We start from the raw sequence: 25,764 nt of genomic DNA, 5'->3' as shown, positions 1-25,764 counted from the left end.
CTCTAACAAAGAGTACACTTCTCTCTACCCTTGTTCTGGACAGTGCTACTTCATTTCTCAAAGGAAAAATGTTTACATACCCTACATTACTCATCTCATATGTATATACTGTACTCGATACCATCTACTGCATCTTGCCTATGCCGTTCGGCCATCACTTCACATTTTTATGTACATATTCTTATTTATTCCTTTACACTTGTGTGTATAAGGTAGTTGTTGTGAAATTGTTAGGTTAGAATACTTGTTAGATATTACTGCATGGTCGGAACTAGAAGCACAAGAATTTCGCTACGCTCGCATTAACATCTGCGAACCATGTGTATGTGACAAATAACATTTGATTTGATGTGGAATTTTTTTGGTGCCCATCCCCAGATCTGTGCCTTGACACAATCCTGTCTCGGAGCTCTACGGACAATTCCTTGGTTTTTGCTCTGACATGCACTGTCAATTGGGGGACATTATATAGAAAAGTGTGTGCCTTTCCAAATCATGTTCAATCAATTGAATTGACCCCAGGTAAACTTCACAATTATCACAACACGTACAGTAGGTTGTAATATCAAAAAATTGTCTGGCATGGCTTCCCCAGTGATTTTACCCACACAACACTACTGTTTATATAGCATCCAAAATATTTTTTGCAATTGAGTGCCAAGATGGGTGCGTGGTGGCTTCAATACAGCGCCCCCTGTCAGTCATCCAGGGTGTATACATATCTTTGGTCCCAACCTACGATTTGACAACTGAATGGGAACTTGCCTGCCTGCCCTCCCTACCATTTGAGTGTTGCCAAATACATTTTTATTGACAACTAAAATATGTGCTAACTGTGAATAAGTCGTTCAAGTGCAGCATAGCTATCTAGCAAAGATCCATCCCCTCGTCGACATGACAAACCACAGATCTTTGGAACTGTTCACAAAGAAAGACTTTTACTTGAGAGAGAAGTATCCCATAGCCAGACAGCATTAGCTATAAATTATCGTTCAGTTTGGTCTCTAAGACAAGGTTCTACTTCTCGTTCTTGGTACTTCATAGTACCAAAACATTACCTCATCCAATGGCATATATCAATTGTCAATTCTAGATACACCCATCTCAAATACCCCCCTCCTGGACAAACTCCTGGAGAGGAGTGAGCCTCTAGGTCCTATACTATCTCAAGATAAGTGCAACATCAGAGGGGACATACAATGGTTCCAGACACTGCCGTACTCCTCCCCCCAATGGGAAAAGGAGGGAGTGACTGGAGTACAGACATAGTGGAGCCCTTCACATGGTTTCACAGATATATTCATTATGAAGACAATGTTCAAACCTGACTTCTCCCTTTCTGATATTCTGCCTATTACCAGTCATGTAAAAGACAGTACTGTTCCCTAGAGAAGAGAGAGGAAAATGCAACTGCCAACAGTATAGTCCAAAAGAAGACATTCTAACGACAAGTATAAAATAAATAAAACATCTTATTTATCTATGTTACCTAACTAATTCTGATTCAGCTGACACAGGAGAACACGCCCTCAGCTCAGACCAGCCAACGTTGTTTTAGAGAATTTGGCAGTACATCCAACCGGCCTCACAACTGTAGACCATGTGCAACCACATCAGCCCAGGACCTCCACATCTGGCTTCTTCACCTGCTGGATTGTCTGAAGGGGGGTGCTGAGGTGTATTTCTGTCTGTAATAATGCCCTTTTGTTGGGGCAAAATCAATCTGATTGGCTGGGCCTGGCATCCCAGTGGGTATAACTGGCTCCCAAGTGGGTGGACCTATGCCCTCCCATGGCTGCAACCCTGCCTAGTCATGTGAAATCCATAGATTAGGGCCAAATGTATTTATTCATTGACTGATTTCCTTCTATGAACTGTAACTCAGTAAAATTTTTGAAGTTGTTGCATATTTTTTTCAGTATATTTGTTCAATGAATCGTTGAACTTGTACTCATCAGTCCTCACTCTATAAAAAGTCAGAAGTTCCTGGGCACTGGTCATTCCGCCATGTCCCTCCGTGTCCTCCTGGCAGTGGGGGTTGCTGTTCTCTATCTGTCCCCAGTAACGTTAACCCGGGCTGGGGACAGGACAGAGGGGACTTCCTGTCCATCCTACGTGGCCACAGTCTACGAGCATCAGGTGATTCTGAACCCAGAGCCGCATGTGCCTCTGTCTCGGGCCGCGGCGCTCGAGCACATGATGAGGAACCTGAAGGTCTATGAGGAGCAGGCCGCACGGGCAGCGGAACACCTTGTTCCTTCATAACACACAGAGAAACAACCTCCACGTCCCTCTCTCTCTCCCTCCCTCTCTCCCTCTCTCCTTGTCTCTCTCTCCCTCCCTCCCTCCCTCCCCCCCCCCTCTCTCTCTCTCTCTCTCATTCAAAAGGATTCATTGGCATGGAAAGTGTTATACATTGCCAAAGCAAACATAGACACTCTCTCTGACTCTCTTCCAGGGGGCTCAGATCATAGTATTTCCAGAGGACGGTATCCATGGGTTCAACTTCAGTCGTCTGTCCATCTCTGGTTACCTAGAGACCATCCCTGACCCACTGACTGAGGACTGGAACCCCTGTACACAACCTGACAGACACAATCAGACTGAGGTATACACACACACACCTTTACTTACCACCATCCATGTCTAATGTCATAAATTTTAATATGTGTTCTGCCCTGTTCTCTCTCAGGTCCTCCAGAGTTTGAGCTGCATGGCTCGACGCCACCAACTGTACCTGGTGGCAAACATGCCTGACCTCCAGCCCTGCCCTCTGACCTCTCACCCCCACCTTGACCCCTCTCAAACTCCCTGCCCCCCTGATGGGCGCTGGCAGTTCAACACTGATGTAGTCTTCAGGTTGGTGGTAAATGGGTTGTTTCTGTTTTAAACACGTTTCTTGATCCTGTGAGAAAATAATTGATTGTACAGGGAGCACTACAGGTATTCTAAACTTCTCTTGGAATACGGGGAATTACATGATATTGCATTTGTATTGATTTCCTAAAGCTTTTTAGAGTTATACAGAAGTGACTTGGAATCATGTTTCTGCTTTATTGTTAAGAAGAGCTTTCAACCATTCTCTACCATCAACCATTCTCTACCATCAACCATTCTCTACCATCAACCATTCTCTACCATCAACCATTCTCTACCATCAACCATTCTCTACCATCAACCATTCTCTACCATCAACCATTCTCTACCATCAACCACTCAACCATCAACCATTCTCAACCATCAACCATTCTCTACCATCAACCATTCTCTACCATCAACCATTCTCTACCATCAACCATTCTCTACCATCAACCATTCTCAACCATCAACCATTCTCTACCATCAACCATTCTCAACCATCAACCATTCTCAACCATCAATCATTCTCAATCATCAACCATTCTCAACCATCAATCATTCTCTACCATCAATCATTCTCTACCATCAATCATTCTCAACCATCAATCATTCTCTATAGGTCTTAAAATATATATATTTTTAATTAACAATTGTTTTATTTTTACACAAGGATTTGGGTTATATAGATGAAAATACATTTAGTTTTCCCATTCACTGCAGGTCTGATGGTTCCCTGGCGGCTCGCTACCACAAACAAAACCTGTTCTTCGAGAAGGAATTCGATACCCCGCCCAGACTCGAGGTGGTGACCTTTGACACGCCGTTCGCCGGACGGTTTGGAGTGTTCACCTGCTTTGACATCCTGTTTCACGACCCTACTGTCAGACTACTGGAGAAGGTACACAAAGTCGCACAATGTTTCAATATGGATGCAAATGAATTCATCCAAAGTCTTAATGTTTGTCTTCATCTCTCTCAGGGTATCAGACAGATGATCTTCCCCACAGCCTGGATGAATCTGCTTCCTCTACTAACAGCGGTTCAGATCCAGAGAGCGGTCAGTCTGGGAGCTAACGTCACTCTTCTGGCGGCTAACCTCAGGCATGACAGCAAGGTTATGACGGGCAGCGGCATCTTCACCCCTAGTACTTCCATCTATCACCACGCCTTCCACCACCCTGGGGAGCCAGAGGAGGGGAAGCTGCTGGTGTTGAGGATACCTGTACTGGACAGTGACTGGCTGGCAACACAGAAGCAGGCAAAGAGGCAGGGAGAGACAGGAGGACAGGGTGAGGCAAAGAGGCAGATAGGAGAAGAGGGCGAGGCAAAGGGGCAGGGGGAGATAGGAGGAGAGGGTGAGGCAAAGGGGCAGGGAGAGACAGGAGGACAGGGTGAGGCAAAGGGGCAGATAGGAGAAGAGGGTGAGGCAAAGAGGCAGGGAGAGACAGGAGGACAGGGTGAGGCAAAGAGACAGGAGGACAGGGTGAGGCAAAGGGGCAGGGGAAGACAGGAGGAGAAGGTGAGGCAAAGGGGCAGGGGGAGACAGGAGGACAGGGTGAGGCAAAGGGGCAGATAGGAGAAGAGGGCGAGGCAAGGGGGCAGATAGGAGAAGAGGGCGAGGCAAAGGGGCAGGGGGAGACAGGAGGAGAGGGTGAGGCAAAGGGGCAGGGGGAGACAGGAGGAGAGGGTGAGGCAAAGGGGCAGATAGGAGAACAGGGCGAGGCAAAGGGGCAGATAGGAGAAGAGGGCGAGGCAAAGGGGCAGATAGGAGAAGAGGGCGAGGCAAAGGGGCAGGGAGAGACAGGAGGACAGGGTGAGGCAAAGTGGCAGGGAGAGACAGGAGGAGAGGGTGAACCTCCCTCTGCGGCAGTTCCTTCCCTCTCTCCCACTCCCTCCCCCTTTCAATGCCTTTATGGCGGGTGACCTGTTCTTCTTCGCCTTGCTGCTTGATTCAGAGGGCCAGCTGACTTTGTGTGACGGTCTGCTCTGCTGCCACCTGCAATACCAACGGTCCACACAGGGTGGCAATACGGAGCTCTATTTTTAATTTTTATTTGACTAGGCAAGTCAGTTAAAGAACAAATTCTTATTTTCAATGACGGTGGGTTTACTGCCTGTTCATGGGCAGAACGGCAGATTTGTACCTTGTCAGCACGGGGGTTTGAACTGGCAACCTTCCGGTTACTAGTCCAACACTCTAACCACTAGGCTACCCTGCCGCCCCCTCTATGCTCTTGGGGTGTTCGCTGGCAGTCACACGTTTGCGGGACACTTCACCTTGCAGGTAGGGAGAAACATTTACATTACATGCATGCATTACAACCAGGGTTGGGGTCAATTCCATTTAAAATTCAGGAAGTACACTCAAATGTACATTCCAAATCTCTTTAATGCTTCTTAATGAGGAAATGTAGAATTGGAATTTTGTTTACTTTCTGAATTGAAATTGACCCCAACCCTGATTACAACTTACATTTGGAACTGGTAGGGATCCTGTGTTTATGTATACATGCAATGTTTTTTTATTTTATTCTACAGCTGTGATCTTACATTTACATTTGAGTAATTTAGCAGATGTTCTTATCCATAGCGACTTACAGGAGCAATTAGGGTTAAGTGCCTTGCTCAAGGGCACAGACAGATTTTTCAATAGTTGGCTCATGGCATCAATGATTAACTCCTCCCCCTCCAGGTGTGTGCGTTGGTCCGGTGCTCGGGGTCAGAGGTCAGCTCCTGTGGAAAGGGAGTGGAGGAGGCAGAGTCTAGAGTGGACTTCCGGTTGGAGGGGAAGTTCGGAACACGTTACGTTTACCCATCGTTGCTAGGTAGTGGCATGGTTGTAGATGGACCCGACCGGATCGAGAAGACCAAAGATGGTCGAGTGACTATGGAACACTCAGGGATGTCCGTCGGACTGGTGACTGCATGTCTCTACGGCAGGGTGTACGACCAGGACTAGGGTGCGTGTGTGTGTGAGTCTGCGAGAGAGAAAATAAAGTAAATCAATGTTCTCCAACCTCTTTGTTCTCTAGGAGACAGAACGCATCTCCTTCCTGAGCGGTAGGACGGTTGCGTGGTCCCCATGGTGTTTATACTTGTGTATTATTGTCTGTACAGATGAACGTGGTACCTTCAGGCGTTTGGAAATTGCTCCCAAGGATGAACCAGACATGTGGAGGTCAAATTTATTTTATGTGATTTCTTCTGATTTTCCCATGATTTCAAGCAGAGGCAATGAGTTTGAAGGTAGGCCTTGAAATACATCCACAGGTACCCCTCCGATTGACTCAAATGATGTCAATTAGCCAATCAGAAGCTTCTAAAGCCATGACATCATTTTCTGGAATTGTCCAAGCTGTTTAAAGGCACAGTCAACTTAGTGTATGTAAACTTCTGACACACTGGAAATGTGATACAGTGAATTATAAGTGAAATGTCTGTAAACAATTGTTAAAAAAATTACTTGTGTGATGCACAAAGTAGACGTCCAAACCGACTTGCCAAAACTACAGTTTGTTAACAAGGAATTTGTGGAGTGGTTGAAAAACAAGTTTTAATGACTCCAACCTAAGTGTATGTAAACTTCTGACTTCAAATGTAGTTGAATCCATCATGACTGTTCCCTATAATATAGTTGAATCCATCATGACTGTTCCCTATAATATAGTTGAATCCATCATGACCGTTCCCTATAATATAGTTGAATCCATCATGACCGTTCCCTATAATATAGTTGAATCCATCATGACCGTTCCCTATAATATAGTTGAATCCATCATGACCGTTCCCTATAATATAGTTGAATCCATCATGACCGTTCCCTATAATATAGTTGAATCCATCATGACCGTTCCCTATAATATAGTTGAATCCATCATGACTGTTCCCTATAATATAGTTGAATCCATCATGACTGTTCCCTATAATATAGTTTAATCCATCATGACTGTTCCCTATAATATAGTTGAATCCATCATGACCGTTCCCTATAATATAGTTGAATCCATCATGACTGTTCCCTATAATATAGTTGAATCCATCATGACTGTTCCCTATAATATAGTTGAATCCATCATGACCGTTCCCTATAATATAGTTGAATACATAATGCCACCTTGTGCTCTACATGACACCCTTGGTCCTGAAGTGTGCACTACTAAAAGCATTGGCTTGGTTTAGGCATTTCCTTACAAATTGTTGAAGGAAAGTGAACAGGTGCACACAATGAGAGATTAGGACACACCCTCTATTCCATACGTAGTGCATACATGTGCTTCCTCTATTCCCACCATCATTTAGAGAACTCAAATTAATCAACCATTGTTTTATTCCTTATCAGTCATTAAGAACATTGCACCAAATGTAGTCTTTAGACTTCTCTCCCCTGGAAAAGGCAACATTTCACACATGCACACGTTTCCTTTCACAGGTAGTGTAGAAACATTCAGGGTGTGATGTGTTAAGACTGACGGTACCTTAGTGACTGAGGCCTTACTAACTCCTCTCCTGGAGGAATCGACTCTATGAATCAGACAGTAATGAATCAGACAGTAGTAACTCTAGTATTATAACTCTTCTGTGAGATTCAGTGACTCGATTCAGTATTGACGCCGCATTAGGTGAACAGTGATAAGTTCTGTCTCTGTTTGTCCATTATAATAAATGAAACTTAACTAGAATAAAACTAGTCTGGGTACTAGTCTGTTTAGCCATCATTCCACTCCTGTCATGCTAAACAGCTTTGGTATATGAATAAAATAATACAAGTAGTGGAATATTCACTAAACACACTGGTGCCCAGGCTAGAACAGACTGGTACCCAGGCTAGAAGAAAACCCCTAAAGGAAGAGATCTGGAGATACAGAAATTAGAGATGTAAAGTCTGTTGGTCCGTTTGGCTAGGATTGTCCCTCTGCTCTCTCCATACGTACAGCCCCAGCCCTTTCATTGTCAAAGGGCAGATGTTTGGTAGCAAGAACCAATCCTAGAGGACTGGAGCTACCCACCCTTGCCACCCAGTCCAGAAGACGACAGTCCTCATTTTACTTTAGTATTAAACCTCTTCTTGGGAAGGGACGAGAGGACAGAATGTAGTGGAGTGAGTGGTTCAGAGAGTGGAGTCCTAAAATCCTGCCAAAGAGGAGGTGGTATATCCAAGGTAGGCGTGTCTTCAGTAGGTCTCAGAATCAGAGTCGTTAAACTCGTTATCGTCGTCGGGGGAAACGCAGAGTAGGCGGTCCTGCCTGCAGTAGGAGGTGTGGTCAGTCCTTAGAGGGGGAGGGGACTCAAATGCTACTCCTTTTGATTGGTGATTGGAGTAGTGATTGACAGATTGAAGCGTTGCCATCGTGACACGAGGGGAAGCAGGAAGCGTTGCTATGGAGACCAGGGGAGAGGCGGGCAGCATGGAGTTAAGAATGAGAGCGAGACAGTCGGCTACATCTCTGTTAGGTGCACAGGACAGGGCTGGAGTATAACCTAGGGGGGAGAGAGAGAGAGAGAAAGAGGGTGTGTGTGAATGTGTGTGCAGGGCAGGCCCCCCATTAGGCAGCAGATTGACGAGGGCGTCATTTTCCAAGGTAAACTGACCAATACACACCTACAACAACATAACACCACATATAATTCTGCCCCAAAACAATGAAAACTTCCCATCCAGTGGGATATGGGCTATTAAAGGGAGTGCTGATGCAGGGCCATGATAAGCAGTACCCACTTTGCCAAAGGCAGGGGCACAAAATATGTATCTTGCCCATGCCCATCGAGTCTCCTCATGGTGCAGGAGACTCTGCGCCAACAATGCTCTGTCAATGTCATCTAACATATCATGCAGGCTAGTCCAGCGTTTCCCAACCCTCTCCTCGGCCCCCCGGACGTTTCACATTTTTGTTTTAACCCTAAACTGGCACACCGGATTCAATTAGTCAAAGGCTTGATGATTAGTTGAATAAATGAATCAGGTTTTCCAGTTAAAAATGTGAAATGTCTGGAGTGGCCTGAAGAGAGGGTTGGGAGACCCAGTGGCCTTTTCTGTAGCCTACAGGCAGACCAAACGTATGATAATGTCATGAGAAACTTTTTAGGCCTACATATGTGTGTTTCCAAATCAATAGCTAATCATGATAATTAGCGATTTCAAGTTTTTAGCTCTATTCATCAATTTCTAAGCTGACCATGGCTGAGAAGAAAATAAACTGCATTTTCCAATATAATGCGATGCTTGATAAAGTTGGAACAGTTTCCTTTCAATAATAAAGTTTTGTTTCTCAAAATCATTGTCACGTGGTTAATAATACAATGAATAAAAATACAAATCTAAAATTCCACTAATGCGAAGGCCTATAACTTTCATTGCCAACTAAGTAAAAATACATAAGCTGACAAATAAAAACATTAATACATTTCCTGATGAAAATGCAGGTTCTTTCAAATCGCATTCAACTCTCTACTCTGCCGGTCTGCCTCCCTTTCTATCGGTCTTGATTTGAGCATTTGCTAGTAAAGTGCAACATTGTATAGAATCAAATCAACTGGGTCTGTCACAAAGGGGTCACTATAGCGAACTTGCAACAACTAGCTGGGCCCTAAGAGTTTCTTGTGCCAGTGAGCTTGGGACGGACACAGCTGTTTTTGGGCAAAGGAAAAGTTCAGGTATTTTATGATGTTTCCACTGTATATGTGGGATCCTCCGAGCGTGACATTTAGCTCTTTCATACGGAGGCTTGGTGATTATCGAGGGGGAGAGTGTTGGATATTTTTTTGTATATATTGGAGACCGATTTTCATGCAAATATGCTCAAATTTACGTAGGCAAAAGAAATTAGCGCATTTTCCCACCACAGAATAATTTCCATCAAATTGACTTGTTGCGGATAAAAGACTGACCGTGCACATACCTTTTGCGGTTAAATTCCCATGTACCGAATAAAACATTAGAAAGTTAAATGGATTTCCACCACATTTTTGACTCTACTGATGGTTTACTCACAAAGCATGTTGTGTTATGTACAGTGTGCCCACTCTGGTATTGGCACGTGCACTCTAGCCAACAGCTCACGGTCACAGTGCGGGTATATCCTACATGATGAGATTAGACACCGTGCGGGTACATCCTACATGATGAGATTAGACACAGTGCGGGTACATCCTACATGATGAGATTAGACACAGTGCGGGTACATCCTACATGATGAGATTAGACTCAGTGCGGGTACATCCTACATGATGAGATTAGACACAGTGCGGGTACATCCTACATGATGAGATTAGACACAGTGCGGGTACATCCTACATGATGAGATTAGACACAGTGCGGGTACATCCTACATGATGAGATTAGACACAGTACGGGTACATCCTACATGATGAGATTAGACACAGTGCGGGTACATCCTACATGATGAGATTAGACTCAGTGCGGGTATATACTACATGATGAGATTAGACATAGTGCGGGTATATCCTACATGATGATATTAGACTCAGTGCGGGTATATACTACATGATGAGATTAGACATAGTGCGGGTATATCCTACATGATGATATTAGACTCAGTGCGGGTATATACTACATGATGAGATTAGACATAGTGCGGGTATATCCTACATGATGAGATTATTATAGACAAAAGAGCTAAATTATTTTTTATTTGTCAAATGGGAGCCAAGCAATGCAAAAAAAAAATGCATCTATGATCATGTCAACAGAATAAGACCCTTAATATTTATTGGAAAGGAGGGTCAAACTCATCACCTTGCACTTTCACCAGCCTATGTGGGAGGACCACACAACCTGTCATCGCGTGACTCCAAGTTTACATCGATATGATGGGTTATTATAGCAATATTTGTGCCGATATTTCTCACAGAATTCATTTTACCGACACAAAAAGATCCCACCTTGTCGAGGGCATTTTGTTTTGTCGACATTTGCAAATTTTACTGATATATTTTCTGTTTCCATCGGGCCGGTCATGTTATTTATTTTATCCAAGATGTACTTTACGGACATAAAAAGGTTGGCTGGAAACATGATTTGTGAGGAACTATTATTGTTCACAATGGATCAAAAATAAAAAGGCTGACTTACTGTGGTGGTGATTTACAGCTGCAATATGGAACTTTTTGGGCAACCACCAAATTCACATAAAGGTGAGTTATAGATCTGTCATTCGTCACTGAAAGCAAGTCTAAGAAGCGGTAGATCTGTGTGTGCTATTTCTATGCTTCCCATTCTTAAATTTAGTTTTTGCATCTAACTTTCAGTTTTCTACACCAGCTTCAAACAGCTGAAAATACTTATTTTTGGTCATGGAGAAATATATTTCACAGCAGTTCAGATCGTACAATGATTCTTGTTTTGTCACAAACAGAAATTAGGCAAACTATTTGAATTTTAACAACAAGGAAACAGCAGAGAATTTCTGCATAGTCCAGCTTTAAGACTAAAGATCTGACATCCCCAAATGGGCACTTTCCTGCAGCAGGCCAGGTAGGGTTCAGAAAACGTGGGACATCAAATAAACTGGGACAGCTTCATCTGAATCTGATGTTTATTTCTTGTTCTGAAAATCCAAACTATTGTTACTAAGCCCTTGCAGAGAAATCACATTACTTAATTGGTGTGACAGAGGGTGGCAGAGCAATCTTCAAACAGGGAGCTTACCCTCAAAGCACATAGATCAGTGACATAGCCTTTTCCTTGTTTCGATGTTAAAGCTATAAAACTGTCATAAATAATCCACTGTGTAAAAATTGTGATGTATGTGCATTCTATGTACTGGTGCATCAAAATAAAATAAATTGCCAGTCTAATGTTTATATTTTGTACATTTCTGAAATCCTCAAGATGTTTCCTAATCACACAAAATTGAATAATTATTGGGGTACAATTAGGACTTTCCCAGTTTATCTAACCTGCTGTCCTAGTTTATCAAATGCAAACTGAAAATATGGTTTTGGTTCAGCGTACACAAATGGGTGTGTCATGCAGTCTGTAAATATGATAAAGATTTGTCATTTTTGTGTGATTAGGAAACGTCTTGATGATTTCAGAAATGTATCACGTGTTGGGCTAATATGTTAGATAGATGTTAAAACAGATTACAGGAGAGGGAAATGCAAAAAGTGTCCCACGTATTCCCAATTCCCCCCCTATTATGCGTGCTCAGGCATGCGCAATCATTTTTCAGGAGACAGGGGAGTACATTCTGGAGAGACTCACCTATATCTTCGCTACACACCCCTCCCTTTCCTCGTATCAACATTTCACATTTTTATTAAATAAATTATATTTCAGATGCTTGTCACCAACAGCTGCAACTCAATCAGCCTGGTCTATTGCCACGCAAGCTGCCCAAATTTGCGGCCTTTCCAACTAGGCATAGGCTCTCCCGCTGGTGATTTGAAAGAATACACGGCAATTTTGTTAAAGAAGCTAATGATCATCATGCTCTCTGGTGAAGTATTTTATTTATTTATGCATAGACAAGTAATTATATCATTTTGGCAAGTGTATAAAAATGTACTTTAGGGGAAGTTTAGCAGTAGCTGATTTTCAGAGTTTGAACAGCAAAAATTATTAGTCTTAAGTCTTTGTCACGTATCAGGACTATAAAGCCAATGCAACTGCATGTTTTACAAATGGTAAGCTCCCACGGATGGGCATTCATAAATGTGCATTGCGGGCCGACACTGAAGGCCAGGGTTCCCCAACTGACGGTCCGGGGCCGAATTTGACCCGCGGGTGATTTTATTTGGCCTCCCAAGTTTTCTGAGCATTTTTTATTTTGGAAATCTGTTCCAAAGTATAACACATAAGAGAGAGATATGTGATCATTAACACATGTAAGCAAAGTGTCACCCTCCCAGCGGACTACGATGGGACGGCTGCCCGCTGCCAGGGTTTCCTGTTGCAGTTGGAGTTATACCCGGGAACCTTCCACCCGGCTCCTTCGAGCCGTGAGAGGGTGTCCGCCCTTGTCTCATGCCTCTTGGGGAAAGCCCTGGAGTGGGCCAATGCCGTGTGGGTGGAAGGAGATGCGGTACTGCACCACTTTGAGGAGTTCCCCCGTAGTATCTGGGCAGTCTTCAACCACCCGCCCGAGGGCAGAGCGGCAGGTGACAAGGAGCGCACAGGAGTTCGCTTTGGACTTTCAGACCCTGGCCTCCGGAGCGGGATGGAACGACAGGGCCCTGATCGACCACTATCGCTGCAGTTTGCGCGAGGATGTCCGTCGAGAGTTGGCCTGCAGGGACACCACCCTCACCTTCGACCAGCTGGTGGACCTGTCCATTCGGCTGGATAACCTGCTGGCTACCCGCGGACGTCCAGATCGGGGTCTGTTGGTTCCATCCCCCAGCACCACCGCTCCGATGCCCATGGAGTTGGGATGTGCTGCGCTAAGGGAGAACGGAGGAGGTTCCGTCCCGTGCACCATCTGTGGCCGCAGCGGTCACAATGCAGGTCGGTGCCAGGTTGGTTCCTCTGGGGGTCGAGGCAGCAGGCAGGGCACTCTGGCGTCACCCCAGGTGAGAAGGCACCCTCTGTTGCACACATGTTTTTGTTCGTTAGTTTTCCCCGCATTCCCAGCATAAAGCTCTCGTCGATTCAGGCGCGGCTGGGGATTTTATTGACAGATCATTGCCCATAGTTTAGGGATACCCATCGTTCCTGTGGATATGCCCTTCCCAGTTCACGCCTTAGATAGTCGACCATTAGGGTCAGGGTTGATTAGGGAGGCCACCGCTCCTCTGGGCATGGTGACGCAGGGGGGGTCACACGGATAGAATCAGTCTCTTTCTCATCGACTCTCCCATGGTGCTAGGCCTACCCTGGTTAGCTTGTCATGACCCCACTGTTCCATGGCAACGGAGGGCTCTCACGGGGTGGTCGTGAGAGTCCTCAGGGAGGTGTTTAGGGGTTTCTGTAGGTGCTACTACGGTGGAAAGTCCAGACCAGGTCTCCACCATTCGCATTTCACCCGAATATGCCGATTTGGCTCTTGTCTTCTCCAAAAAGAAGACGACTCAATTACCACCCCATCGACGGGGGGGATTTGTGCAATAAATCTCCTGGTAGACGCTGCACTTCCCAGGAGTCACGTGTATCTTCTGTCATAAGCGGAGACGGTGGCTATGGAAACATATGTCTCCGAAACCCTGCGTCAGGGGTACATTCGGTCCTCCATTTCCCCCACCTCCGAGTTTTGTGAAGAAAGAGGTTAAGCCCGTTAATTGACTATTGAGACCTAAACCAGATCACTGTGAGGTACAGTTACCCGCTATCTCTTATCACCACGGCGATTGAGTCAATGCACGGGGCACGCTTCTTCACCAAACTAGATCTCAGGAGCGCTTACAACATGGTGCGTATCCGGGAGGGAGACGAGCGGAAGACAGCGTTCAGTACGACCTCAGAGTACCTCGTCATGCCATACGGGTTGATGAATGCTCCATCAGTCTTCAGAGCCTTTGTAGACAAGATTTTCAGGGATCTGCACGGGCAGGGTGTAGTGGTGTATATTGATCACATTCTGATATACTCCGCTACACGCGCCGAGCATGTGTCCCTGGTGCGCAAGGTGCTTGGTCGACTGGAGCATGACCTGTATGCTGAGAAATGTCTGTTCTTCAAACAGTGGGTACCACATTTCCAGCCCATGGGTGGAGATGGAGAGTGACCACATCTCAGCCGTGCGTAATTGGCAGACTCTCACCACGGTAAAGGAGGTGCAGCGGTTTCTAGGGCTTGTCAATTACTACCGGAGGTTTATCCAGGGTTTTGGTCAGGTAGCGTCTCCCATTACCTCACTGCTGAAGGGGGGACCGGTACGTTTGCAGTGATCGGCTGAGGCGGACAGGGCCTTTGGTCAACTGAGGGCTTTGTTTAACTCGGCGCGTCTGGTTTTGTACCCAAGTTGTTATTTCTTGACGCCGTTGGTTTTGTATTAAACTGCTCCGGCTATTACCTAGTTCTGCTCTCCTGCGTCTGACTTCCCTGCCACCAGTTACACAAGGTTTGAAATTGTGTCTAATAAAATCTGTTTGGGCTTCTTGCGGTCAATTTACAGTTTACAAATAAATCGTAATTATGGGCCGCGGCTGAATCTAGTTGATGAACCCTTCTGTAGGCTATAGCCTAGGCTACCATTCTACTCTGCAGGGATAAGAGGAGGGTTGCAATTTTTTGGTGTCTCGCCTTTCGCAGCATACTGGCCAGGACCGGGCCTGTGTATGCTTGCGTGTCAGTATGTGTGCTTGTAGAGTTTGAGGGTGTGTGTGTGACAGTATTATGATACTGACCGTTCTCATCCACCGCTAGAACACTGGCTCCTTTCCCCAGCAGCTCCTGAACTACTACGGTCAGACCATTCCTAGCTGCTACATGGAGGGGCCTGAGGCCGCGAGAGAGAGAGGAGAAAGAGGGAGAGACAGACACACACCTGCAGAGTGAAGTCATACTAGCCTAAAAACATGCTAACTAATAACACTATGTTGGGTTGTGGTGTGTTCCATTTCCGGAAATCATTTGGGGTACGTACGTCTGTAGAGAAGTGTTGGTGCAGTTGATAAAGTTTCTGTCTGATATCTTCTCTAGTATCAACAACGCACTGGTCTCATGGCCCTGATGGTGAGAGAGAGAGAGGGATAGAGAGAGGGTAAAACATTTAACAAACAGTCATTTGATTAACCATATATGGTGCATGTGTGAGTATTACCTTGCTACAGGCCAGGTGAAGAGCTGTGTTCTTGTTAGTATCCTGTAGTGTGAGGTCTGCCTTAGCACTGCTCACCAACACCTCTATATGAGAGAGAGAGACACCAGAATAGGTAAGGTGTGAGATAGGTAGTAGGGAAGGAGAGGAGAAGCGGAGAGTGTGTGTACTGACCCACAGCGTTGGTCTGTCCGTTGTGCGCTGCCATCATCAGTGGCGTGGTCCGTGTGTGTGTGTCGGAGGTGTTCGCCTGAGCTCCGTGACTCAACAACAAGGACACACACTCCACGTGGTCTGAGAATGCTGCCGCGTGGAGGGGAGACCTACAAAGGGTGACAGCAGTCACTGTTACACACACTACCTCACGTTCTGCGAGTCTGTGTAGGGGCGGACCTCCCAACACGCCCCCCAAAAAACTCAGTCGGGTCTCGACTTAGAGGGGCTCGTGCCCATAGGCTCTGACATCCAGGGGGCCCACATTGATTTTATTTACTCTCACTAAAATATCATATTAACATGGTCATGGCAAAATTCATGGCAACATTTGGAAAATTGCAGGAAATTTGCTTTAAACTGCAAAAATGTCACAACCCTGGCAAAATGTGTAGTTTCATGAAATGAACTATAAAACTGCTCAATTTTCTCTGCCCCATTGCAAAATTAGTAGAATTGCATGAAATTTGTTCAATCTTCTCTGCGCCCCATGTTAAAACAACAAGAGGGTGGGGTTCACCGACAAGAGGGGGGGGCACTAATATGTTTTGCCCGTTAGGTACAACATTTCACTTAGGGCCCCCAAAAGACTAGGGCTGTGTATGTGTGTGTGTTTAATAATTTGTGTGTAATTAAAACACTACTGGACAGTTTATTAGGTACACCATCCTGTTCACAAAAATGGATTGCTCCTACAGACAGTGAGTCACATGGCCTTGGCTTGCTATATAAAGCAGGCAGACAGGCATCCAGTTACTGGTTGATTGAACGTTAGAATTGGGCAAAACAAGTGACTGAAGCGACTTTGAGCGTGGTATGACCGGTGCTAGGCACACCGGATCCAGTACCTCAGAAACATCCGCCCTCCTAGGCTTTTCATGTACGACAGTGTCTATCATTTACAGAGAAGAGTGCAACAAACAAAAAACATCCAGTCAGCGACAGTCCTGTGGGTGAAAACAGGTCGAAGGAAAATGGCAAGAATTATGCAAGCTAAAAGGTGGGCCACAAACTGACAAATAACAGTGCAGTTCAACAGTGGTGTGCTGAACGGCATCTCGGAACAAACAATTTGTCGATCCTTGTCACGGATGGGCTATTGCAGCAGACGACCACACTGGGTTCCACTCCTATCAGCTAAAAACAAAAAGAAGCAACTTCAGTTGGCACACAATCACCAACACTGGACAATTGAGGACTGGAAAAACATTGCCTGGTCCGGTGAATCCCGGGCCCTGTTGCGTCAAGCTGATGGCAAAGTTAGGATTTGTCCATGGACCCATCCTGCCTAATACAGGCTGGTGGCGGTGGTGTAGGGAATGTTTTCCTGGCACAAGTTAGGTCCCTTGATACCAATAACTGAGCAAGGAAAGTTTCCGACAACTTGTAGAATCCATGCCCGAAGAAGTCAGACTGTTCTGGGGGCAAAGGTGGATCCGAGCCAGTATTAGATGGGTGTACCTAATAAACGGTCCAGTGAGTGTATATATGCGTGTAATAATGTGTCTCACCTGCCCTTGGTGTCTGTAGTGTTGACTATAGCAGAACCCAAAGAGTTGATCAACATCTCAGCGACTCCCTCGTTGTCATTCATACTGAAACAAGCAGAGAGGAAACACTTTCTTTCTCCTTCGGGGGTAGATCATCTTTAAAATTGCAGGTAGATTGAGGCTTCTATCAATGTCTGCATAATTTCCAATCACACTTTTACACTCATTTAATATTTTATTTACATCCCGATGTAACACAAATTACACCTTTTTAGTGATCATATATTTATTTAGGTGGTCATAGACATACTAGGACCTGTGAATCTCAGCACACTAGTGACTGACTGGGTTCGAACCCTCAATACTGTGTTAGCACCCTGCGCTTAAGCCTAGGCATTAGTTGTGAGAGTTGAGGCTTACACGGCACAGTGCAGAGGGCTGAAGTGGTTTCCCTGTGTCTTCTTGAACACTTCCTGTTCCAACAACAACTCTACACACCCATCATAACCTGGAGCGAGAGAGACAGAGAAACAGTCAAAAGTATATCACCGTATTGTCTACATATAATTCTAGTTTATCATTCATTCAGATCAGTTAACCAACATTAATCTGATGATTCTCTAACGCTGTGTGTACATGTGTTTACCATTGTAGCAGGCCCAGTGCAGAGGTGTGTATCCGTGGTTGTCGGTAAGAAGTGTCTGAGTGTGCAAGGCATTAGCAGCCTGAAGTAGTGCTCCCAGCACCCCGGTGTGTCCGCAAGCTGCTGCCAGGTGTAGCGGAGAGCGCCCTGCCCGGTCACATACACACACACTCGCCCCACGCTGCAACAACGCCTCAACACACTCCTCATGACCCGACACCGCCTAAAGAAACAAAACAGATCATTAAAAAGAGTGTGTTCTTGTGTCTGAGTTTGTATGTGTGGTGTGTACGGTGTACAGTGCATTCAGAAAGTATTCCGTTTTTCACTTTGTCATTATGGGGTAGTGTGTAGATTGATATGGGGGAAAAAAACTATTTAATCCATTTTAGAATGAGGCTGTAACATAACTAAATGTGGAAAACGTCAAGTAGTCTGAATAATTTACAAATGCACTGTATGTGTATATGGTGTGTGTGTGTGTTTTTGCGTTTGTGCTTGTGTGTATGGTGTAAGTGAATATATAGTGTGTGTGTGTGTGTGTGTGTGTGTGACTGTATAGGGACTAGGGAGTTTGTGTGTCTCACCCCGCGGTGTAGTGCAGTCCTGCCCCAGTGGTCTTTAGCCTCTACGTCAGCTCCTCTACTCAGTAGAGAATACACACTCTCTGTGTGTCCGCTCAGTACTGCCAGCATCAGAGGGGTCCTACACACACAATCAATATATTTACCAATCACTCAATCAATCCATCATTGATTAATCAGGCAAATCTAAAAGTAGCTAGCTCACACAGTCAATACATTAGTCTCTCACACACGCTTACTGTCCGTTGGCGTCTTGTACATCTACAGAGTTGTGTGTGTCTGTGTTGTTGATGAGAAGACGGAGACAGTCAGAGTGGCCGTTCATCGCTGCAGGAGGAGACACACACTCAGGGTTAGGGAAGAAGATGGGTATGCTATGTGTGTGTGTGTGTGTAGTCATTGTGCGCTTGCTGGCTCTAATATACATATAATACCTGCAACATGTAAGGCTGTCCTCTTCAGCGTGTAATCCTTGGTGTGTGTGTGAGCGCCGTGGTGCAGTAAAAGTGACACACACTCCTGGTGGCCCCTGGAGCAGGCTAGGGAGAGCGGGGTCCGGCCCTCAGGGGTCCGAATGTCCACCTCCAACAGACCAGCAGCCAACACCTCCAACACGCCACAGTGACCATGGTACGCCTGGAGAACACACACCAATCAATACAAATCTATATATTTATCACAGTGACCATGGTACGCCTGGGGAACACACACCAATCAATACAAATCTATATATTAATCACAGTGCTTCCCAAACTTCCTTGCATTGTGCCCCACGTAAAGCATTTAGGTTTTTCTATTAACCTACAGACTAACTGGCAGCGGAGTGTGTGTGTGACTCACCGCGAGGTGAAGGGGGCTGATGAGGGCGTGGTTATCAGAGTCACTCAGGATGTCTGTACCAGATGTCTCCATCAGCTGAGCGAGAGAGAGAGAGAGAATGCCTTCAGTATTATTCTCTAAAAAGCTAGAACATTAGAACAAGCAGCAGAGGGTACTCCTCTCCCGTGTCATCAGACCACTAATGTTGTCCAGCTACTTACCACATCTAGAGGAGTCTCCCTGGATATCTGAAAAACAAGAAGACAGAATGTCAAACCCAGTCACTACTTGTCGTGGGAAGTAGGTAATGGTGTCCGGGTAGGTCATGTACGAGCAGGATGTACTAACCAGTTCAAGGCAGAGTGTGTGTCCGTATGCCGATGCATAGTGGACTGGGTTGTAGCCCTGTCGGTCTCTGACCCCCGGGTTGGCATCGCTCCTCAAAAGGTACTCTACACACCTGACACACACACACACAGAGGGTCAGACAGGACAGACAAGACAGACAGGACAGACTACTACTACTACTACTACTACTAACTTTCCCTCTGTGCCAGCAGCAGCGTAGTGTAGAGGAGAACAGCCCCTCTCATCCAGCTCGTTGACTCCAGCTCCAGACCCCACCAGGGCAAACACACACTGAGATTTACTGTTACAACAGGCATAGTGAAGAGGAGTCCTAGAGAGAAGAGTGTTACTGTCACAACAGGCATGGAGTCCATTTGCTTTTGTTTAAGAAATGTTTTGCAACAGAATCAACATAATGAATACACCCCTGGAGAGAAGAGGAAGAACAATACTTCATCTTCTTTGCATAGAACGGAAAAATGTCTTTATGCAGGCATGTACACACACAAACACACAAAGACTGAACCACTGACCTTCCAAACCTGTCCTTTCTGTTGAAATCTGCTCCTGTATTCAACAACAGATTCAAACACTCCAGGTTCCTGATGGAGAGAGGGAGACCGAGAGAGAAAGAGAAAGAAAATTAATTGTACAGTAGAACATTGGATAGAACAACTAACTGCAGAAAGGACTTAAAAATCCAAGAGCAAAGGACAGAGAGACACGCAAAAGGGGAGGGTTTAAAGAGCTGTTGTTTCACCCTCCTGCAGCTGCAGCATGTAGACATGTCCTTCCAAAGTGGTCAGGAGTGTCTATGTGGAAGTCTGAGGAGAGCAGTTTCCTGCAGCAGTCAGAGAAGCCACTGAGAGCTGCCAGATGGAGGGGGAACATGCCATGGACGCCACGCCTGTAACAAACATCACGTCAGCGGTGCTTAGCCAGGTGTGTGTCACAGTGATACTAGACGGAGTTGGAGACTGAGTGAGTGTAGACTTAGCGGTGTTGTCTCCATGTGTGATAAGTCTGTCTGTGTGTATACACACAGTACCAATCAAACGTTTGGACACGCCTACTCATTCAAGGGTTTTTCTTTGTTTTTACTATTTTATACATGGTAGAATAATAGCGAAGACATCAAAACTATGAAATAACACATATGGAATCAAGTAGTAACCCAAAAAAGTGTTAAACAAATCAAAATATATTTTATATTTGAGATTCTTCAAAGTAGCCACCCTTTGCCTTGATGACAACTTTGTCACCTGGAATGCATTTAAATTAACATTTGTGCCTTGTTAAAAGTTCATTTGTGGAATTTCTTTCCTTCTTAATGCATTTGAGCCAATCAGTTGTGTATACCACCCCTACCATGTCATAACACAAGATCGCCCTATTTGGTAAAAGGCCAAGTCCATTTTATGGCAAGAACAGCCCAAATAAGCAAAGAGAAATGACAGTCAATCATTACGTTAAGACATGAAGGTCAGTCAATAAGGAACATTTCAAGAACTTTTGAAGTTTATTCAAGTGCAGTCGCAAAAACCATCAAGCACTATGATTTAACTGGCTATCATGGGAACCGTCTCAGGAAAGGAAGACCCATTGTTATTTAGGTCAACATTGGATCATTCAGAGATCCTCACTGAACTTCTGGAGAGAGTTTGCTGCACTGAAAGTAAAGGGGCTGAATAATTTTGCACACCCAATTTTTAAGTTTTTGATTTGTTAAAAAAGTTTGAAATATGCAATAAATGTCATTCCACTTCATGATTGTGTCCCACTTGTTGTTGATTCTTCACAAAAAAATACAGTTTTATATCTTTATGTTTGAAGCCTGTTTCCATTGATCATCCTTCAGATGTTTCTACAACTTGATTGGAGTCCACCTGCGGTAAATTCAATTGATTGGATTTGGAAAGGCATACACCTGTCTATATAAGGTCCCACAGTTGACAGTGCATTTCAGAGCTAAATCCAAGCCACGAGGTCAAAGGAATTGTCCGTAGAGCTCTGAGACAGGATTGTGTCGAGGTACCAAAAAGAAAAGGCACCAAAAAAATATCTGCAGCTTTGAAGGTCCCCAAGAACAGTGGCCTCCATCATTCTTATGTATAAGAAGTTGGGAACCACTAAGACTCTTTCTAGAGCTGGACTGAGCAATCGGGGGAAGAAGGGCCTTGGTCAGGGAGGTGACCAAGAACCTGATGGTCACTCTGACAGAGCTCCAGAGTCACTCTGTGGAGATGGGAGAACCTTCCAGAAGGACAACCATCTCTGCAGCACTCCACCAATCTGGCCTTTAAAGTAGAGTGGCCAGACTGAAACCACTCCTCAGTAAAAAAGGCACATGACAGCCCTCTTGGAGTTTGCCAAAATGTGCCGAAAGGACTCGAAAACCACGAGAAACAAGATTATCTGGTCTGATGAAACTAAGATTGAACTCTTTGGCCTGAATGCCAAGCGTCTAGAGGAAACCTGGCACCATCCCTACAGTGAAGCATGGTGGTGGCAGCATCATGTGTGGGATGTTTTTCAGCAGCAGGGACTGGGAGACTAGTCAGGATCAAGGGAAAGATGAACGGATCAAAGTACAGAGAGATCCTTCATGAAAACTTGCTCCAGAGCCCTCAGGACCTCAGACTAGGGTGAAGGTTCACCTTTCAACAGGACAACGACCCTATGCACACAGCCAAGACAATGCAGGAGTGGCTTCAGGACAAGTCTCCAAATGTCCTTGAGTGGCCCAGCCAGCGCCCGGACTTGAACTTGATCGAACATCTCTGGAGACCTGAAAATAGCTGTGCAGCGACGCTCCCCATCCAACCTGACAGAGCTTGAGAGGATCTGCAGAGAGGAATGGGAGAAACTCCCCAAATACAGGTGTGCCAAGCTTGTAGCGTCATACCCGCGAAGACTCGAGGCTGTAATCTCTGTCAAAGGTGCTTCTAAAATGTATTTAGTAAAGGTTCTGAATACTTACGTAAATGGTGATATCATTTTTTTTGTTATTTGCTGAAATGTCTAAAAAGCTGTTTTTGCATTGTCATTGTGGGGTATTGTGTGTAGATTGTGTAAAACTTGAATCCATTTTAGAATAAGGCTGTGCCGTAACAAAATGTGGAAAAAGTCAAGGTGTCTGAACACTTTCTGAATGCACTGTATATACACTTAACACAAATATAAACACAGCATGCAACAATTTTAATGAGTTGCTGTTCACAGAAGTAAATCAGTCAATTGCAATAAATGTATTAGGCCCTAATATATGGGATTTTACATGACTGGGCAGGGGTGCAGTCATGCGTGGGCCTGGGAGGGCATAGGCTCACCCACTTGGGAGCTAGGCCCACCGACTGGACAGCCAGGCCCAGCCAATCCTAATTCGTTTTTCTCCCCAAAAAAGGTCTGTATTACAGACAGAAATACTCAGTTTCATCAGTTGTCCAGGTGGCTGGTCTCAAGACAATCTCGCAGGTGAAGAAGCCGGATGTGGAGTTCCTGGGCTGGCGTGGTTACACTTTGTCTGCGGTAGTGAGGCCGGTTGGGTATACTGTCAAATTCTCTAAAATGACATTGAAGGCGGGCTTATGGTAGAGAAACTCACATTAAATTCTCTGGCAACAGTTCTGGTGGTTATTCCTGTAGTCAGCATGCCAATTGTACTCTCCTTCTAAACCGGAGACATCTGTGGCATTGTGTTGTGTAACAAAACTTAACATTTTAAAGTGTAGTTGTGTAATGATCATGCCGTTTAAACCTTCCTACAATTGAGGAGTAGAAAAACATTGCCTGTTCCGATGAATCCCGTTTCCTGATGAATCATGCTGACAGGCAGAGTGAGAATTTGGCTTAAGTAGCATGAGTCCATGGACCCATGTTGCCTGGTGTCAACAGTACAGGCTGGTGGTGGTGTAATGGTGGGGAATATTTTCCTGGCACACGTTAGGTCCCTTGATACCAACTGAGCAATGTTTTAACACCACATAGTATCTGAACATTGTTGCTGACTAGGCTCATCCTTTCATGGCTAGAGGGAGGTCCGACACAATAATAGATGGGTGTACCTAATAAACTGATCACTGAGTGTATTTGTGTGTGTCTTACTTGGCGGTGTTGGCTCCGTGTGTGAGCAGAGTGTTGATCAGTAACTGGTGTCCATAGCGAGCAGCGATGTGAAGAGGAGAGTTCCCATTCTTATCCTCACAGTCTACCTCCGCACCTGCGCAGACAGACAAAGAGCAAATAGTAGGGTGTTTTAAATATTAATAGACCAATAGCAGTGTGTGTGTGGTGTTTTGGGGCGGGCCTCACCATTTTGAATGACAGCCTGAGAACGAGAGAACCTTCCATGGACCGCTGCCATGTGGAGAGGGGTCTTCCCATCCTTACTCTGGAGTGGGGAAAGAGAGAAAGAAAGCAATACATTTCATACTGTTTGTCAGAAGAGTTAACTATTAGCTGTGATGTTCAGGACTGTGTGATGTTCCCTGTGTTATAACCCTCCCTATTCAGATCAGGACTGGGTGATGTTCCCTGTGTTATAACCCTCCCTATTCAGATCAGGACTGGGTGATGTTCCCTGTGTTATAACCCTCCCTATTCAGATCAGGACTGGGTGATGTTCCCTGTGTTATAACCCTCCCTATTCAGATCAGGACTGGGTGATGTTCCCTGTGTTATAACCCTCCCTATTCAGATCAGGACTGGGTGATGTTCCCTGTGTTATAACCCTCCCTATTCAGATCAGGACTGGGTGATGTTCCCTGTGTTATAACCCTCCCTATTCAGATCAGGACTGGGTGATGTTCCCTGTGTTATAACCCTCCCTATTCAGATCAGGACTGGGTGATGTTCCCTGTGTTATAAACCTCCCTATTCAGATCAGGACTGGGTGATGTTCCCTGTGTTATAAACCTCCCTATTCAGATCAGGACTGGGTGATGTTCCCTGTGTTATAAACCTTCCTATTCAGATCAGGACTGGGTGTGAACTCTAAAGGTCTTATGGAAACTGTCTCAGCTGCCCTGAGCAACTTGCACCCAGGGGTTCAACTCCCCAAGGCCCTGAGCAACTTCAGCTCTTCTCTCACCCCACCGCCCTGAGCAACTTCAGCTCTTCTCTCACACCTCCCACCCTACAGCCCTGAGCAACTTCAGCTCTTCTCTCACACCCCCCCCACCCTACAGTCCTGAGCAACTTCAGCTCTTCTCTTACACCCCCCCCCCCTACAGCCCTGAGCAACTTCAGCTCTTCTCTCACACACACCCCCCCCCCTACAGCCCTGAGCAACTTCAGCTTTTCTCTCACACCCCACACCATATGTCCCACTACTACCCTGTTGGCCTAGGAGAAGTGTGTGTACCCTGATGTTGACGTTAGCTCCGTTCCCAAGCAGTAGTTCCAGACACAGCGCCCCCTGGCGGGAACAGGCTGAGAAGTGCAGCGCAGACAGACCCCTCTCATTCACCTGTTAGAGAGAGATAAAGTTACAATATACACACCAACACATGTACACCAACACACGCACACACACAGATGTGTACCTGGTTGATGGAGGCTCCAGCCTCTATGAGTTCGTTGACCACCACATCCTGGCCATTATAACTGGCCATATGGAGAGCAGAGTTACCATAAATATTACCCTGGTTTATCTAGAGAGATGGAGGGAGAAGGCGGGGAGAGAGAGAGGGAGGGCGGGGAGAGAGAGGGAGGGGAGGAGAGAGGGAGGGAGAGCGCGGGGAGAGAGGGCGAGAGGGAGAAAGCGCGGTGAGAGAGAGAGGGTGCGGGGAGAGAGGGAGCAGGAGAGAGAGGGGGAGCGGGGAGAGGGGGAGTGCAGGGACAGAGAGACAGAGCGGGACGAGAGCAACAGAGTGGGGAGAGAGAGCGGAGAGAGAGCGGGCGGGCGGGGAGAGACAGAGCGGGCGGGCGGGAGAGAGCGAGAGCGGGAGAGAGAGCGAGGGCGGGAAGAGAGAGCGAGGGCGGAGGGAGAGAGCGAGAGCGAGGGCGGAGGGAGAGGGAGCGAGAGCGGAGTGAGAGAGCGAGAGCGGAGGGAGAGAGCGAGAGCGGAGGGAGAGAGCGAGAGCGGAGGGAGA

General features: G+C 45.8%; 3 protein-coding genes across 5 annotated transcripts in view; 2 read left to right on the top strand and 1 right to left on the bottom strand.

Moving 5' to 3' along the window:
* Positions 1-2,429: 2,429 nt before the first annotated feature.
* Positions 2,430-4,222, top strand: LOC109908574 (biotinidase-like; the record flags this gene model as incomplete). The annotated part of the gene is made up of 4 exons (XM_020507239.2): positions 2,430-2,608; positions 2,693-2,859; positions 3,580-3,757; positions 3,839-4,222. Coding segments are annotated over exons 2-4 (708 nt in total), but the record flags the coding sequence as incomplete, so codon positions are not given.
* A 549-nt stretch (positions 4,223-4,771) lies between these two features.
* Positions 4,772-5,965, top strand: LOC116354499 (biotinidase). The gene is made up of 3 exons (XM_031794975.1): positions 4,772-4,894; positions 5,084-5,143; positions 5,552-5,965. Exons 1-3 carry the CDS (start codon positions 4,772-4,774, stop codon positions 5,816-5,818), a joined length of 450 nt encoding a protein of 149 aa, XP_031650835.1. The 3' UTR covers positions 5,819-5,965.
* Positions 5,966-7,168: 1,203 nt separating this feature from the next.
* LOC109907304 (serine/threonine-protein phosphatase 6 regulatory ankyrin repeat subunit A) overlaps positions 7,169-25,764 on the bottom strand; it is a 45,009-nt gene continuing 26,413 nt past the window's right edge. For all 3 annotated transcript variants that reach the window (XM_031793191.1, XM_031793192.1, XM_020505196.2), the window contains 21 exons: positions 25,216-25,323; positions 25,035-25,139; positions 23,984-24,062; positions 23,777-23,891; positions 20,433-20,579; positions 20,206-20,274; positions 19,866-20,003; positions 19,673-19,784; positions 19,546-19,572; positions 19,346-19,420; positions 18,940-19,141; positions 18,745-18,832; positions 18,509-18,626; positions 17,925-18,144; positions 17,699-17,786; positions 17,300-17,383; positions 15,750-15,898; positions 15,579-15,661; positions 15,402-15,484; positions 15,163-15,254; positions 7,169-8,337 (listed from right to left, as the gene is read on the bottom strand). In XM_031793191.1, coding sequence (XP_031649051.1) covers positions 8,030-8,337; positions 15,163-15,254; positions 15,402-15,484; positions 15,579-15,661; positions 15,750-15,898; positions 17,300-17,383; positions 17,699-17,786; positions 17,925-18,144; positions 18,509-18,626; positions 18,745-18,832; positions 18,940-19,141; positions 19,346-19,420; positions 19,546-19,572; positions 19,673-19,784; positions 19,866-20,003; positions 20,206-20,274; positions 20,433-20,579; positions 23,777-23,891; positions 23,984-24,062; positions 25,035-25,139; positions 25,216-25,323 — 2,490 coding nt within the window. In that variant the 3' untranslated portion in view covers positions 7,169-8,029. The remainder of the gene's footprint in view (positions 8,338-15,162; positions 15,255-15,401; positions 15,485-15,578; positions 15,662-15,749; positions 15,899-17,299; positions 17,384-17,698; positions 17,787-17,924; positions 18,145-18,508; positions 18,627-18,744; positions 18,833-18,939; positions 19,142-19,345; positions 19,421-19,545; positions 19,573-19,672; positions 19,785-19,865; positions 20,004-20,205; positions 20,275-20,432; positions 20,580-23,776; positions 23,892-23,983; positions 24,063-25,034; positions 25,140-25,215; positions 25,324-25,764) is intronic.

Source organism: Oncorhynchus kisutch, linkage group LG17, assembly GCF_002021735.2.
Source record: "Oncorhynchus kisutch isolate 150728-3 linkage group LG17, Okis_V2, whole genome shotgun sequence".
In the NCBI taxonomy this organism is placed as follows: Eukaryota; Metazoa; Chordata; class Actinopteri; order Salmoniformes; family Salmonidae; genus Oncorhynchus; species Oncorhynchus kisutch.
This window is presented reverse-complemented; position numbering and strand designations above follow the sequence as displayed.